Source organism: Myotis davidii, unplaced genomic scaffold (genome assembly GCF_000327345.1).
Source record: "Myotis davidii unplaced genomic scaffold, ASM32734v1 scaffold1431, whole genome shotgun sequence".
Lineage (NCBI taxonomy): Eukaryota > Metazoa > Chordata > Mammalia > Chiroptera > Vespertilionidae > Myotis > Myotis davidii.
In genome coordinates, this window is record NW_006282737.1 from 94,256 (window position 1) to 109,726 (window position 15,471).

Consider the following 15,471-nt stretch of genomic DNA (forward strand, 5'->3'; position numbering starts at 1 on the left):
CAGATGAATGGATTAGAAAACTGTGGTACATCTACACAATGGAATACTACACTGCTATAAAAAATAAGGAATTCTTACCATTTGCAGCAGCATGGATGGAGCAGGAAAGCATTATGCTAAATTAAATAAGCCAGGCAGTGAAAGAAACATACCACATGATCTCACTCATTTATGGATAATAAAAAACATTATAAATTGATGAAGAAAAACAGATACAGAGGCAGAGAAGCATCCAACAGTCTGTCAAAGTATAGCAGGAAGGTTGGGCAGGGTTCGGGGCAAGGTAAGAGTGGAGGTTTGGGGTGAGGGAATGTGCCGGAGGGTAGAGGAGGCCGGGGGAAGGTCAATGGGGAAAAAAAGGAGACATATGTACTACTATTTGTAATACTTTAACAATAAAATAAAACTTTAAAAAAAAGAAAATAGGACCTCATCATACAAAAACAAGGAATGAATTCTGCTAACAACCAGTGATCTTGGAAGAGGATCCCTAACCTCAAATGTGGTCACAGTTCTGAATAACTTGATTGCCAATACCTGTCTACATAGATCTCTCAGTTTAAAAATTTCAGTAGTGCTGAGCCGGCATGGCTCAGTGATTGAGTGTCAACCTATGAACCAGGATATCAAGGTTTGATTCTGGTCAGGGCACATGCCTGGGTTGCTGCCTCAATCCCTAAATGGGAGTGTGTAAGAGGCAGCTGATCAATGATTCTCTCTCATCATTGATGTTTCTATATCCCTCTCACTCTCCCTTACTCTCTGAAATTAATTTTTATTTTTTTAAATCAATTTATTTTTAACAAATATGTTAAAAATAAAAATTCAGTACTTTGCAAAAATTATGAGCAAGGGAAGGACACAGGCAATTACAAATCACTAGTCAATAAACAGGGCAAGAAACAAGCTCTGTCTCTTTGAAAATATTACAGAAGCAATTTGACCTAAAATTCAATACTAGAGGCCCAGTGCGCAAAATTGTGCCTGAGGGGATGGGGGTGGGGGGTCCCTCAGTCTGGCCTGCACCCTCTCCAATCTGGGACACCTCAGGGAATGTCCGACTGCAGGTTTGTGCCCACACTTTTAACAGATGACAGTTCCATTGTTGTTTCTTTCTTTTCATGCTTAAACCCATTGGAATTAGTAGACATTCAAAGTGTGTACACATTTTGAGAGGACACCCTGTATATCTCTAGTCAGTGGTGAAAGGAACCAAAGGCGGATTTGGAACCCCCCAGACAGGGAATCTCGCTCACTCCCCACATGTCTTCCCACTGCACTCCCCGCATGTCTCCCTTGGCAGCCGGCCTGGGCATGGGGGAGGCTTGGCTTCCTTCGTAGACCCAGGCAGACAGGAGGCTTGGCTTCCTTCATTGCCCCGGGGAGGCTTGGCTTGGGCAGTAGCCATGGAGCCAGGCAGAGAGGGTGGGAGGCTTAGCTTCCTTCGTCGCCCAGAGCCTCTCGCCCACCCAGGACAACGAAGGAAGCCAAGCCTCCGACCCGCTCCGTCCAGCTCCATGGCCGCGGCCCAAGCCAAGCCTCCCGCCCACTCTACCAGCTCCATGGCTCCGGCCAGCATCACCATCTTTGTGGCTATGGGTACCACCATCTTTGTTGCAGAGTGGCAGTTAATTTGCCTTTTATTAGTATAGATTTCCTTTGCAACTTATGTGGGTCTCATTCCTATTTTAAAAATGTAGACTAAGGCCCTACCCAGTTTGGCTCAGTAAATAGAACATCAGTCTGCAGACCAAAGGGTCCCAGGTTCAATTCCAGTCAATGATTCGTACCTTGGTTGCAGGCTCCGCCCTGGTTCGGGCCCTGGTTATGGCTCATGCAGAAGGTAACCAATAAATGTGTTTCTCTCACATTGATGTTTCTCTCTGTCTTTCCCTCTGTCTTCCACTCTCCCTAAAAATTAATGGAAAAATATCTTTAGATGGGAATTTTTTTAAAAAAAGCTTAAATTAAGGATTTTCTATTTGGACATTTTTTCAATTGCTAAACTTTAAAATAACAAAAGTTTATCATCTCAGCCACAAGACATGAATAGACACTTCTCCAAAGAGAACATACAGATGGCCAATAGACTTGAAAAAACGCTCATAGTCACTAATCATCAGAGAAATGCAAATTAAAACCAGTGTGGTATCACTTCACACCTGCCAGAATGGCTCTCATCAATAAATCCACAAACAAGTGCTGGCGAGGATGTGGAGAAAAGGAAACCCTTGTGCACTCTTGGTAGGAATGCAGACTTGTGCAGCCACTGTGGAAAACAGTATGAAGTTTCCTCAAAAAAAATTAAAAATGGACCTGCCTTATAACCCAGCAATTCTGCTTCTGGGACTATACCTGCAGAAACCCAAAACACTAATGCTAAATAATATATGCACTCCTATGTTCATTGCATTACGTAGCCAAGATATGGAAGTAACCCAAATGGCCATCAATAGACAAGTGTATGAAAACACTGAGGTACATCTATGCAATGGAATATTACTCAGCCATGAAAAAGAATGAAATCTTACGATTTGCAACAGCATGGATGGACTTGGAGGGTGCTATGCTAAGTGAAATAAGTCAGTCAGGGAAAGAAAAATACCATAGGATTTTACTTACAAGTGGAATGTAAAGAACAAAAGGAATGAACAAACAAAGTTAAAACAGAGTCACAGATACAGGGAGCAGACTGGTGATTACCAGAGGGAAAGGAGCTTAAGGGACTGGGTGAAAAGGTGAAGAAATTAAGAAATACAATTGGTAGTTAGCAAAACAGTTCCAGGGATATAAAGTACAGCATAGAGAATCTATAGATATAAAAGTCTACATTACTGACCATATGTCCGTCCGACCACCCAACTGACCAATCAGCCGGTATATATGATGCGCACTGGCAATTTAAAAATTAACTTTGACTCATGCATGCACGATACATATAAAGCTCTTGCTGGTGCCATTCACACGTGTGTTTTAACTTTATAATACTACTAGAGGCTCAGTGCATAAAATTCGTGCATGGGGGGGGTGTCCCTCAGCCCAGCCTACACCTTCTCCAATCTAGGACCCCTCAAGGAATGTCCAACTGCCCATTTAGGCCAGATCCCATCGACATCCCTCTCACAATCCAGGACTGCTGGCTCCTAAATGCTCCCCTGCCGGCCTGATTGCCCCTAACTGCCCTCCCCTGCCGGCCTGGTTGCCCCCAATTGCCCTCCCCTGCTGGCCCAGTCACCCCTAATTGCCCTTCCCTGACAGCCTGGTCACCCCCAACTGCTATCCCTTGCAGGCCTGGTTCCCTCCAACTGCCCTCACCTGCAGGCCTGGTCGCCCCCACTGCCCTCCCCTGAAGGCCTAGTTCCCCCTAGCTGCCCTCACCTGCAGGCCTGATCACCCCCAACTGCCCTCCCCTGCCGGCCATCTTGTGGCGGCCTTCTTGTGTCCACATGGGAGCAGCCATCTTTGACCACATGGGGGCAGCCATCTTGTGTCTTGGAGTGATGGTCAACTTACATATTACCTCTTTATTAGATAGAATATTATATATACTATTTTGACATGTAATTTTTTGAGTAACGTAATTACCACACAAATCTTTCTTCTAATTAATTTCCTTTCAATGTTCATGAATCCATACACCAGGCCACTAGTATAGTCAATTATATTGCAATGATGTAAGGTGCCAGGTGGGTACTGGAAATATCAGGGGAAATCTTTGTAAAGTACATGATTGTCTAACCACTATGTATACACCTGAAACTAATAGAAAATAACACTGAATGTAAACTGTAGTTTAAAAATATTTTTTGTTTATGATCTCACTGTGAAATTTTGTGTGTTTTAAACATCTTTAGCCCTCTTGCTTTCTCATAATGTGAACAGAAGAGATTTCCTGCCACCCCTTCAGCACTATGTCTACCTTTCAAAAAGTTACATTTTGTAAAACCAACAAACTGGCCTTTAAAAAAAATGCTTTAAAGAAAAGAAAAATAAATAAAAACAAAAAAGAAGAAAAAAACAAAAACAACATGCTTTTTTTCTAATTTTAAATTTTTCCATAATCTTCTTATATTTTAGAGAACAAAGTAGGCTCAGTGTAAATTTTCACTTATCTTCTTGACCCTTAGAGAAAGTATTCTCCTTTAAGGTAGAATACTTTGGTTTCTTGTACCTTTAATAACACACATAAGTGAGTCCTTTTTCCCAAGTATTTATAATTTGTTTTACTCCAACAAAGTTCAATCAGTAAGGTAAAGTCCCCAAATTTAGACTAATACAGCTGTGCTTATTTGTCCACTTTCAGAAATTTTATCACAGTCTTCTGGGAACCAACTTCCAAAATTAAGGTCATCTCCTAAGATCATTTTAGGGTTCAAATGTTAGAAAGCAAACAAATTCCCATCTCTCACTCTGCTGATCAAACTTGGTCCTGCCATCTCCCCTGATTAAGGTTATTGGATACATCAAGTATACTTGACTACTTCCCAAGATCTTACTTTTAAAGGAACAAAATGTTTATGATTTGTTTAGATTGGACAAACAAGGTCAAAGTAGATGTTTCATTATTCAAAAGATGATTCAAGTGGGGCAAGGCTGGAAGTGGGCCCAAGGTCGGGGATATATTGGGTGGAAACCACGCATACCTTTAAATGAGGACAGGATGAAATAAAAAGTTAAACTTTGGTACTATAAGACTGTAAGAGCAAATATATTAGCCAACTTTAGGGAGTCACTATATTTCATCAAGGGATATGCATGTCAAGACTATCAGAATTCTAAACTAGAATATCAGGGTAACCATGCCCCTAAACCAAGTTTTCCTAAGAGTCATTATTCCAATAATTAAGCTCTCACTTTCATTCTACAGCATATCTTAGAAATAACTGCGTATCCAAACAGATGCCACACATTGGTTCAAAGCTCTCTTTCTGAGATCCCTAAACTCTCTTTAGTACTTACTAGTGGATTTCTTCTTTCTCCAGGTAGCAAAACTTATTTGGCCTCTTCCATTAACACTTTTGTCTGTGAAACAGAAGGTTGGATAGGAGGCTAGGGCTAGTTTGTGGAGAGGGTTGCTTGAAATATAGAGTTGGGACTTGATTATAGGCATTTGTTAACTCTTTTTTCCCCAAGCTCTTTATTTTTTTTATTATTTTTTTATTAAATCTTAGTGGGGTGACATTAGTCAACATGAACATATAGGTTTCATGTGTGGATTACTAAGTTACAAAATCTGTATATAGGACCATATGCCCACCACCCAAAGTCAAATCTTCTCCTGTCACTTCATATTAGGACCCTTCTCTCCCCCCACCCTCCTCCCTCTGGAAACCACCACACTGCTGTTTGTGTTCATAAGTTTCAGTTTTATATTCCACACTAGAGGCCTGGTGCATGAATTCGTGTGCATGTGAGGTCCCTCCACCTGGCCTGCGATCAGGGCTGATCAGGGCCAGCCGGCCAGGGGAGGGACCACAGGAGGTTGGCCAGCCACGGGAGGTTGGCTGTGGGAGTGCAGTGACAACCACGGGGCAGTTCCTATGTTGAGCATTTGCTCTCTGGTGGCCAGTAAGCATCATAGCTACTGGCCAGTTGTCCGGTCATCCAGTCGTAATGGTCGCTTAGGTTTTTACATATACATATATGAGTGAAATCATATCTTTCTTAGCTTTTTCTGACTGACTTATTTCATTTAGCATAATGTTCTCAAGGTCCACCCATGTTGTGGTAAATGATATTATTTCATCCTTTCTTATGGCTTAGTAGTATTCCATTGTGTATATGTACTACATCTTTATCCACTCCTCTATCACAGGGCACTTTGGCTGTTTCCAAGTCTTGGTCACTAGGAATAATGCTGCAGTTAACATAGGGGTGCATACATAAACAACTCCTGAATTAAATAATTGAAATCAAATTGTGCTAAAACTGTTGTCAGAGACAGGAGTCCTCAAGGAAACTGAAAAGGGAAAGGAGGAAAGTAGGTAAAGTATTAAGTACTTGCTAGTTGCAAAACTCAAAATTGCTAAAGGAAGCATAGAAGACACATCAGGATCCCAAACTTGAGGAAACATTACACTGTTACCCAGACAATGCCACATTTGCTCATGTGCATGTAGTGATTGTGCCAAATTGTAATTGCACAGCTAGCATGGAAATTGTTAACTAGTATATTAGCCTGGTAATATTAAACTTTTCATAGGGTCCTCTTTCTCTTTCCACACTAGGGAGAAATAAAAGTTTTGTCTAAACACAAAATTGTGAAAATGTCAAAAGTTAATTTTCCCCATATATAAAATGAGTAGAATCACATAATTTCATGACTAGAAAGGATTTTTTTCATTCAACATTCAGTTAGTATATCTGTATTGATTACAGAGACCTAAGACAAGTTAAACAAAATATATATACTACTGACTGAATAACAAAATATTAAAGCCAATTTTATTTCCCAACTGTAACTTATACTTCACCCAGACAGCTAGCTATTGGTTATCTATGTTAATTCAGAGAGGGAAAAGAAATTGAAGATCTTAACAATGATTATTGAAGGACAGGGTAGACTCAAACAGCAATATTGTAGCAGTAGATTCAGGTCCCTAGTTTTATAACTTATCTGTTTTATATTTTTGCATTTCCTTTATTTTCCTCTTGATTTCCTTTTTTTCAGTAGAGTTCCTTTGGGAAGTTCCAACCTATTTATACTTGCAAAGAATAAACTGGAGGAAGATGTTTATTTTGTTGTCACTTAAACCACAGATAAATGAAAAGTGCCAAGTCTCTAGGGTCCTTGCAAACAAGGATGAAAGTTGCCATCGGGTAACACAAATCTATACTAATAATAGAGGAATATGCAAATTGTAGAGGTCACCATCACAGTAACGACTGAACAGCAGGCTGCATGGGGTGACAAAGCCTTCAGGGGGGTTAGTGAGGGACAACCAAATGACTGAACAGCGGGCTGTGTGGGGTGACCAGGCTCATAGGGGGGGAGAGTTGGGGGAAACCAAGCCAGTAGGGTGGGCAGTAAGGGGGGACCAGGCTGGTGGGGGGGCAGTTAGGGGCAACCAGACCAGCAGGGGGTAGGGGGGAAGTTAGGTGCAACCAGGCCAGCAGGAGGGGCAGTAAGGGGCAACCAGGCCAGCTAGGGGGGCAGTTAGGGGCAACCAGACCAGCAGGGGGTAGGGGGGAAGTTAGGTGCAACCAGGCCAGCAGGAGGGGCAGTAAGGGGCAACCAGGCCAGCTAGGGGGGCAGTTAGGGGCAACCAGACCAGCAGGGGGTAGGGGGGAAGTTAGGTGCAACCAGGCCAGCAGATGGGTTAGTGAGGGATAACCAAACGACTGAACAGCAGGCTGTGTGGGGTGACCAGGCTCATAGGGGGGGAGAGTTGGGGGAAACCAAGCCAGTAGGGTGGGCAGTAAGGGGTGACCAGGCTGGTGGGGGGGCAGTTAGGGGCAATCAGGCTGGCAGGCAGAGGCAGTTAGGGGTGATCAGGCTGATAGGCAGGGCAGTTAGGGGTAATCAGGCAGGCAGGCAGGTGAGCAGTTAAGAGCCAGTGGTCACAGATTGTGAGAGGGATGTCCGACTGCCAGTTTAGGCCCAATCCCCAGGATCAGGCTAAACCGGCAGTCGGACATTCCCCCAAGGAGTCCCCAATTTGAGAGGGTGCAGGCTGGGCTGAGGGGACCCACCCTGATGCACGAAGTTTGTGCACCAAACCTCTAGTTTAAAATAAAAGTGTTCGAGTTGCTGCTATTCCAAGAAAACCCCTATTTGCTCATTTCTTAAGTTTTGTTAAACTGTTAGATTTTATGATATAGTTTAATTGAAGAGAAGAGACATACACTCATTAAAAGTTAACTATACAAATTATAAAACAGTTTATCTCCAAAGGTATATAATATGTGCCAAATTAATGATATAAACAATAACTGCTATTATGAGTTTTTAGGGCTAACAGTCCAAAGTCCAAGCCATCTTTTCTTTAGGGAAAATTATCCCTTGGACATCCCAGACGGATATACTTGATTTTTTTGTTCTAACTCTTATTCCTAAAAAACTAGATCCTTGGATATGAACTCCTAAATTATTTCCTCTTTGAACTTTATAATAAACTGTTTAGAAGAGAAAATATGGTAAATACCATGGCTTCATAGCAAAAAGAGTATTTATAATACTCTGTTCATCTTTAGAAACAGAAGTTACGTGTACACGGAAGCAAACATCAACAATCAGCCCTGGTTTCTATTCCAGGTTTTGTCCCTGGGGATATAAAAATGAATGGAGAGAAAAGAATGAGGCATGGACTTCAATAACATGTCCTAAATCTGTCAGAGTTTTGATGTCCCATCACACACCCTGGAACTGTGTTTAAGGCTGCTCAGCTCCCATGACCCTTCTGGACTGCTTCTAATGTCTTTAACTTCCCTTTCAGTGTTATGATTTCAGTTTAGGCTTCATCTGATACTATATCATAAGAGGCACTGATCACAAACCAGGAACATTTTTGAAGAATACTGCAGTGCTGCAAAGAGGTATGGTTCCATTTTCTTTTTTTTTTTTTAATTTTATCTTTTTTTTAATTTTATTTTTTATTACAAAGGGTATTACATATGTGTCCATTTTTTCTCCCCGCCCTAGACAGTCCCCTAGCCTCCCCCATCCCCCAGTGTCTTATGTCCATTGGTTATGCTTAACCACACATCCTGCGACATCATGGGAGAAGTAATGTAACTGCCAAGATTCTAAATGACTCTTGTTTCTTTAACTTGCAAAGTATCTTCATAAAGTAACTTCCTTCATCATTTGCACTAAAATTAAGTTCATTTATGTTTATTGCTTGTTTATATTAATCAATTAATAACCATTTGTTTTGTGCTATGATAACTCTTTCATACTGCATTGTAATCTCTCTACACTCTGAGCCATCACTCCTTTCCCCCACAATACTATGAGCTTCTTGAAGGCAGAAATGGAATATTAGGCATCTCAGTATCCACATAGCATGGGCTCATTAATGGGGAATCACAGTAATTCTATAAATATGAATTAAACGTTGTTGAAAGCAAGCAACGCCTTCCTGTATAATGAGTGGCTTGGACTAAATGATCCCTACCCCTTTAGGATTTATTATTAGTTTGAGAATTTTACAGTCTTTTTTTTAGTGGCCTACTTTAAGTCAGTTGACTTGATTAATTAAAAATAAACAATTGAACCTAAATATAGAAATTACTAGGAAAGCTTATTTTGGTCTGTAAGGGCTGGAAAGTTTCTTAAAGGAAATAAAGATCATCTGTTTCTTTGTCTGTTTCTATTAATTTCTTTATCAGATTTACTTGGCATATTTTATTCAAAGATATGGGAGTTTCAAATGTATTTATACTATTTAATAGACAAATAAATAATTACTCTGTATCAAGATATGGGTGTTTTTTAATCTTACAGTTAACTTTATGATTTAGTGCCTTCCTTAATAATTTAGGAAGCAACTTTACTTAACAGAGCCACTTTAGACTCTGAGGGTGGAAAGATTTTTAATTACTAGAATGAAAATGTAACACTAAGTGAATCTGGATGATAAATAATCCTTTCAAATGACAAACTTGTTCCATCATTAATTTACTCATTCACTCAATTAACATTTACTGAGCACTTATGGGCAAGGTACATATGTGTTAGCCCCATGTGTGGTGCCTTTTTATATATCATCCAGAAAGTCTGTGAGGAAAGATAACACATGCATGCAAATCATTGATCTGCAAGATAGATTAAAAGTACCCCAGCATGGAAAAATATAGAAATTACTTAGGATAGAGGTTGAGAAAAGGTTTGGTTAAGATGTAATTTGTGCTGAAGGATGAGTAGTTTTTGCACATGGATGGAGGAAAGAGCATTTCAAGAAGAAGAAATTCATAAAAAAAGATAGGCAGGTAGGAAAACATGTGAAAAATATTCCTGGTATATAGCTAAATAGTTTTTCCATTGAATTTTAGGATCTGCAAAGGGGAGAAGTAAGAAAGAAGCTAGGTCCTTTATGCCTCCAAATGTTCTCCACTTTTCCGTCTTAAACTCTTTGAAGCAAAAGAGGTTCCCACAACACATACCGGCCTTGCGTGTGTTTTGTTGCCATAGATGCTGCTCTTAAAGGAGTGGTCAAAGCCTGAAATTCAAGGTGGTCTCCCTGAGGTGCTTCCAGGGTGCTCCTACCGAGAGCCCAGCCCGGGAGGCCCTCCCACGCCCCGGCAACCCCAGAATGCTCAGCCCCTCACTGGGAGCCCTCCCCCCGCCCCAGCATCCTCACCTTTCCTGAAAAAGCAGTGGCTGGGCAGAAGGTAGATAAACTGCCATTTTTAGGCGCCATTATGAAAGTGCTAGCAACTGTGGACCTGTGTCTACTTAACATTATCGTAGGAGCTCCGGCTCCTGGCGCTTTTATCTCCTGTCAGCGTAACCGTGGTTTATAAAAAGGAACAAACGGACAGGATGCCCTTGGCCACCTCCCGGCGACCTGGAGGACCGCTCCCAGGAAGTGCAATGGCTGGGAAAGGCGCCGGACCCGCAGGCGGGAGTGGCTGTGCTTGTGCTGCGGGCGGCGGCTGTTCCGCGTTAGCGCAGTGTCTTGCCAGTGTGGGGATCAATGTACTGTTCCAGTTCAGCTGGCTGAAATGTTAAATAAACTCAAAATGAAAGCAAAAAGGAGAGAGAGAGAGAGAGAGAGAGAGAGAGAGAGAGAGAGAGAGAAAGAGAGAAAGAGAGAAAGAGAGAAAGAAAGAAAAGAAAGAAAAGAAAGAAAAGAAAGAAAGAAAGGCTAGGAAAGTTTCATTGCAACCAGACTATAGGAAGCTTTAATCTGGCCAAGGAATCTGGCCAAGGAATTCGGAAGGTTCTCAGGAGCCATTGAAGGTTTTAGAGCAAGAACATAACATAATTGGAAGCTATCATGTATGAAAAATTATTCCAGAAAGAGTTTGTGGCAGGGTATAGTGAGGGTCGATAGTGGAAGGACAGATGGTAATTACCTAATACCCTTCAAGTGTACTTCTTAAAACAAAAGCTATATAAAAAATTTTCAACAGCACCATCTAGTGATTCACAACATAACACTGCTCTATTTGGGGAAAACTCAATACAAAGCTAACAAACAAACCACTAGATTAGGTTTAGGCAATTTCCCTTTGTTCCACAATTACACCTGAGTTCAGAAGACAAATGGTGAAAGAGACAGGTGCTTGGAAAGCAAACTGAGAAATAATGCAGAGATTAGTAACAATGAACTAATTTTTCTCTATCGTTTTAAGATATACAGCCTGATTCATCTTCAATTTTTTTATCATATACCAACAGTTCTTGGTTAAAAAAAAATGACATTTTTTAATGAAAGGAAAAAATAGAATTTGGATGGATGGATGACGTATATCTTTGCAGCAGATATAATGGCTAGCAGTAATAAGCATGGGGCGTTATATCCCACTACAACCACTACAAGAGCTGTATGTTTCTGTGTCCCTATGCAGAGATGAGATCAGTTTCTTCTCTTGCTGGCAGTTATTTCATGCTCAAGCAGTCCTCTCACCTTACAAACCCCAACTCCTCTCTTACCATTGAGCAAGAGCTGTGTAAAAGGCCAACAAATTAGCTTCAATCAAAAATTATCTACCATTATTTATTGATTAATTGCTCCCACCTTCTTATAAAGAATAAAGGAAAACAATGTAGAGGAACATTAAAGAAATCACTACCTTATCCCCATTTTTATCTGATTAGTTTGCCCTGGTTAACTGCCCTGATATAGTTGACCTAAGTTGACCAAGTAACAACTTCTTGTTATGAAAGAAATGAACATGTATTTTTCAACAGTTAAGGCTGTGAGTGTGAGTCTAGGAAGAGAACGAGGATGAACAAGTACAACATATTCAGCCAGAAAGTATATTCCAATGAGCTAGTCTTTCCTCAGAGCCCAAACTTATGGTACAGATTTTAGAAATGCATTTCACCTCATTGTATTTTCCTCCTTAAAATAATTAGATGGCTTCTAAAATGTCTCTAGCCTTGGTGTTCTGTCGTGGTTCTAAATAGAGTCAACCATATTCTAGAATAAGATTATCCCTCAGGGGAATTAGTTACATTAATAGAAAATCCAATTATTTTCCCTAGGTTGAAGCATCACCCAGCAGATGTTACCTAGGAAGCCCTCTTCTTAGGGGAACCACGAATTTTCACCCACATTTTATTCTCCAAGAGAATTCAGTGCTTTTCCAGTAAATATATGATCAATGACAAATAAATTGATAGATAACTAGATAAATAGATTCATATTTATAACACTCTCTTTAGAGCTTTTCTCTAATTGAAAAAACAAACTCACTTTAAAGGAAGATTTACAGAATAGTACTAGAGTAATAAGACAAAATAAAGCGGAGCTGTTTTAGATGGTTCTTGAAGATTAAGAGGAAGTCCATCAGGCAAACACAGGTGGAAAAGGAGGTAAGAAAGAGTGCTTCTCCTGGGTACTAGGTGCAGTTGAATTCCTCCTCATTGTCCTACTAGCCTTGCTTCCTGCCATGGTCAAAATGCATACATAGTGACACTATAAAGTGAAAGCTTACTACCTCCTGTTTTTTATGGTCTGATAAAAATTGACAAGATTTTTATATATATATTGTAGGCAACAAGCAGACATTCCTTGAGAAACATGGATGGAGCTGGAAATCTGACAGTATCTTCTGCCAGTAATATTATTTGCAATGACACTATTGATGACTTCCGCAATCAAGTGTATTCCACCTTGTATTCTATGATCTCCGTTGTGGGCTTCTTTGGCAATGGCTTTGTGCTTTATGTCCTCATAAAAACATATCATGAGAAGTCAGCCTTCCAAATATACATGATTAATTTAGCAGTATCAGATCTATTGTGTGTGTGTACACTGCCTCTCCGTGTGGTCTATTATGTTCACAAAGGCATTTGGTTCTTTGGTGACTTTTTGTGCCGCCTCAGCACCTATGCCTTGTATGTCAACCTCTATTGTAGCATCTTCTTTATGACAGCTATGAGCTTTTTCCGGTGCATTGCCATTGTTTTCCCAGTCCAAAACATTAATTTGGTTACACAGAAAAAAGCCAGATTTGTATGTATTAGCATTTGGATTTTTGTGATTTTGACCAGTTCTCCATTTTTACTAGCCACGCCTTTAAAAGATGCGAAAAACAATACCAAGTGCTTTGAGCCTCCACAGGATTATCAAGCTAAAAATCATGTTTTGGTTTTGCATTATGTGTCATTGTTTTTTGGATTTATAATTCCTTTTATTATCATAATCGTCTGTTACACAATGATCATTTTGACCTTACTAAAAAATTCAATGAAGAAAAATCTACCAAGTCGTAAAAAGGCTATAGGAATGATTATAATTGTAACAGCTGCCTTTTTGATCTGCTTCATGCCATATCATATTCAACGTACCATCCACCTTCACTTTTTACACAATGAAACTAAGCCTTGTGATTCTGTCCTTAGAATGCAAAAGTCAGTGGTCATAACCTTGTCTCTGGCTGCATCAAATTGTTGTTTTGACCCTCTCCTGTATTTCTTTTCAGGGGGGAACTTTAGGAGAAGGCTGTCTACATTTAGAAAGCATTCTTTGTCCAGCATGACTTACGTACCCAAGAAGAAGGTCTCATTGCCAGAAAAAGGAGATGAAATATGTTAAGAATAGTGTAAACCCATTTCCAATGCAAATCAATGGAAAAGAGTTTCTCAAACAAGTATTTTCTCAAACAATTTACAATAAAAATAACAATTTCCGTTAATAATTTACAAGTAATTAAATGTGTGCCTATAAATCTCTCTCATTTATGCATCCACATTATTAGAGGTCCAAAAAGTATTTTAAGTGTTAAAGTTATAGCCCACAACTATTAACTAAATTATGTATTTGATCATTTGCCAAAAGGTGAAAAATATTTCTGTATTGGCACTCAAAAAATGGGTCCAAGATCAAGGTTTTCTGCCTCAATTAAAAGCTTTACAAAGGATAAGAACTAGCCTTTTAAGATATAAAGTTAACAAATTATTCTCAGTCATACTAACATATCTCTTTGCATGTATGCCATCAAATGAGAACTAAAATGACCCATCAGCTAAACAAAATGTACTACCACCTTCTTCCTTTGTAGTATTGACTGGGTAGGCAAAGTAGGACTATTTATTCCATAAAAGAGAATGCGCGAGTGCTAGAACAACCTAATAGTCAGCCAAAGGCTCCTAAAGACTTCATGCAATATACAGTCTGGAAACTGAAGACGATAAACCTGGCCAAAGGCCAGTTTGTGACCAATGTTCTTTGGCTGCTTACTCAGGCCATCAAAAGAGAATGATGGAGGTTTTGTTATTTTTTGAGGTTCTTATAGGGAATTTTCTCCCTACATGACACACAGACCTTCTGGTTTCTTAAAAACCAGACAACTGGCATTCCTATATTTGAACAGAAGTAATTAAAAATCTATCTAAAGAAAATAAAAGGGTCCCTGACCGGTTTGGCTCAGTGGATAGAGTGTCGGCCTGCGGACTGAGGGGTCCCAGGTTTGATTCTGGTCAAGGGCATGTACCTTGGTTGCGGGCACATCCCCAGTGGGAGGTGTACAGGAGGCAGCTGATCGATGTTTCTCTCTCATGGATGTTTCTAACTCTATCCCTCTCCCTTCCTCTCTCTAAAAAATCAATAAAATATATTTTTTAAAAAAATAAGATAAAAGGGGTCTACTTTTCTACATGCTTATTACTGGGATCAAATTTAACTAAAATGGGTTTTAAGTAAAAACTTAAGTGTTTATATTACAAATTGTTTTAAGAAATACTTATATTTATGCATATGTGTATGTATAACTGTAAGAGATTTTGCTCTGTTATATACATTTATGGATGGAAATTAATTATAAGCTTTATTATTGTTCCATACTTTTTACTTTTTTATTGACATGTTGACAAAAATATCAAGAATATGTTTACAGTGGTTTTGTATTACAGTGGAAGCTTTGTTCTTCAAACAGCAAAAACAACTTGATTGTGGCTGAAATATAATATTCATAGACAAGCTTTTTTCATAGTGTGGTCTGTTCCTTAATTCTGTGTTTCCAAAGGCACATTACCCCAAAGGAAATAAATGATAATGGTGAAGAAAAAGTAAAATTATGAAAGGAGAAGTTCTTTCTAAATGTATATGTTATTTCTATTTCACATCTAATGTCACAAACACATACGGAATAAAACTCAAAACATAAAAAAGAGAAGATCTAAAAGGCATAGTAGTAGTTGATGTCCATTTTTTATAAAAATTTTAAGGGCAATATTGGTTAATAAGACTATATAAATTTCAAGTGTATAATTCTTTGATACATAATCTGTATATTGCATTGTGTGCCCATCACCCAATCTCAAATCATTTTTCATAACCATACATTTGACACCTTTTA

At 39.5% G+C, this 15,471-nt stretch overlaps 1 protein-coding gene across 1 annotated transcript in view; it reads left to right on the forward strand.

The window, feature by feature from the left end:
* CYSLTR1 (cysteinyl leukotriene receptor 1) overlaps positions 1-14,555 on the forward strand; it is a 46,839-nt gene extending 32,284 nt beyond the window's left edge. Inside the window, exons 2-3 of the mRNA XM_006753172.2 lie at positions 8,436-8,535; positions 12,666-14,555. Of these exons, the coding sequence (XP_006753235.1) occupies positions 12,693-13,709 (1,017 nt within the window). The 5' untranslated portion in view covers positions 8,436-8,535; positions 12,666-12,692 and the 3' untranslated portion in view covers positions 13,710-14,555. The remainder of the gene's footprint in view (positions 1-8,435; positions 8,536-12,665) is intronic.
* The last annotated feature ends 916 nt before the right edge of the window (positions 14,556-15,471 follow it).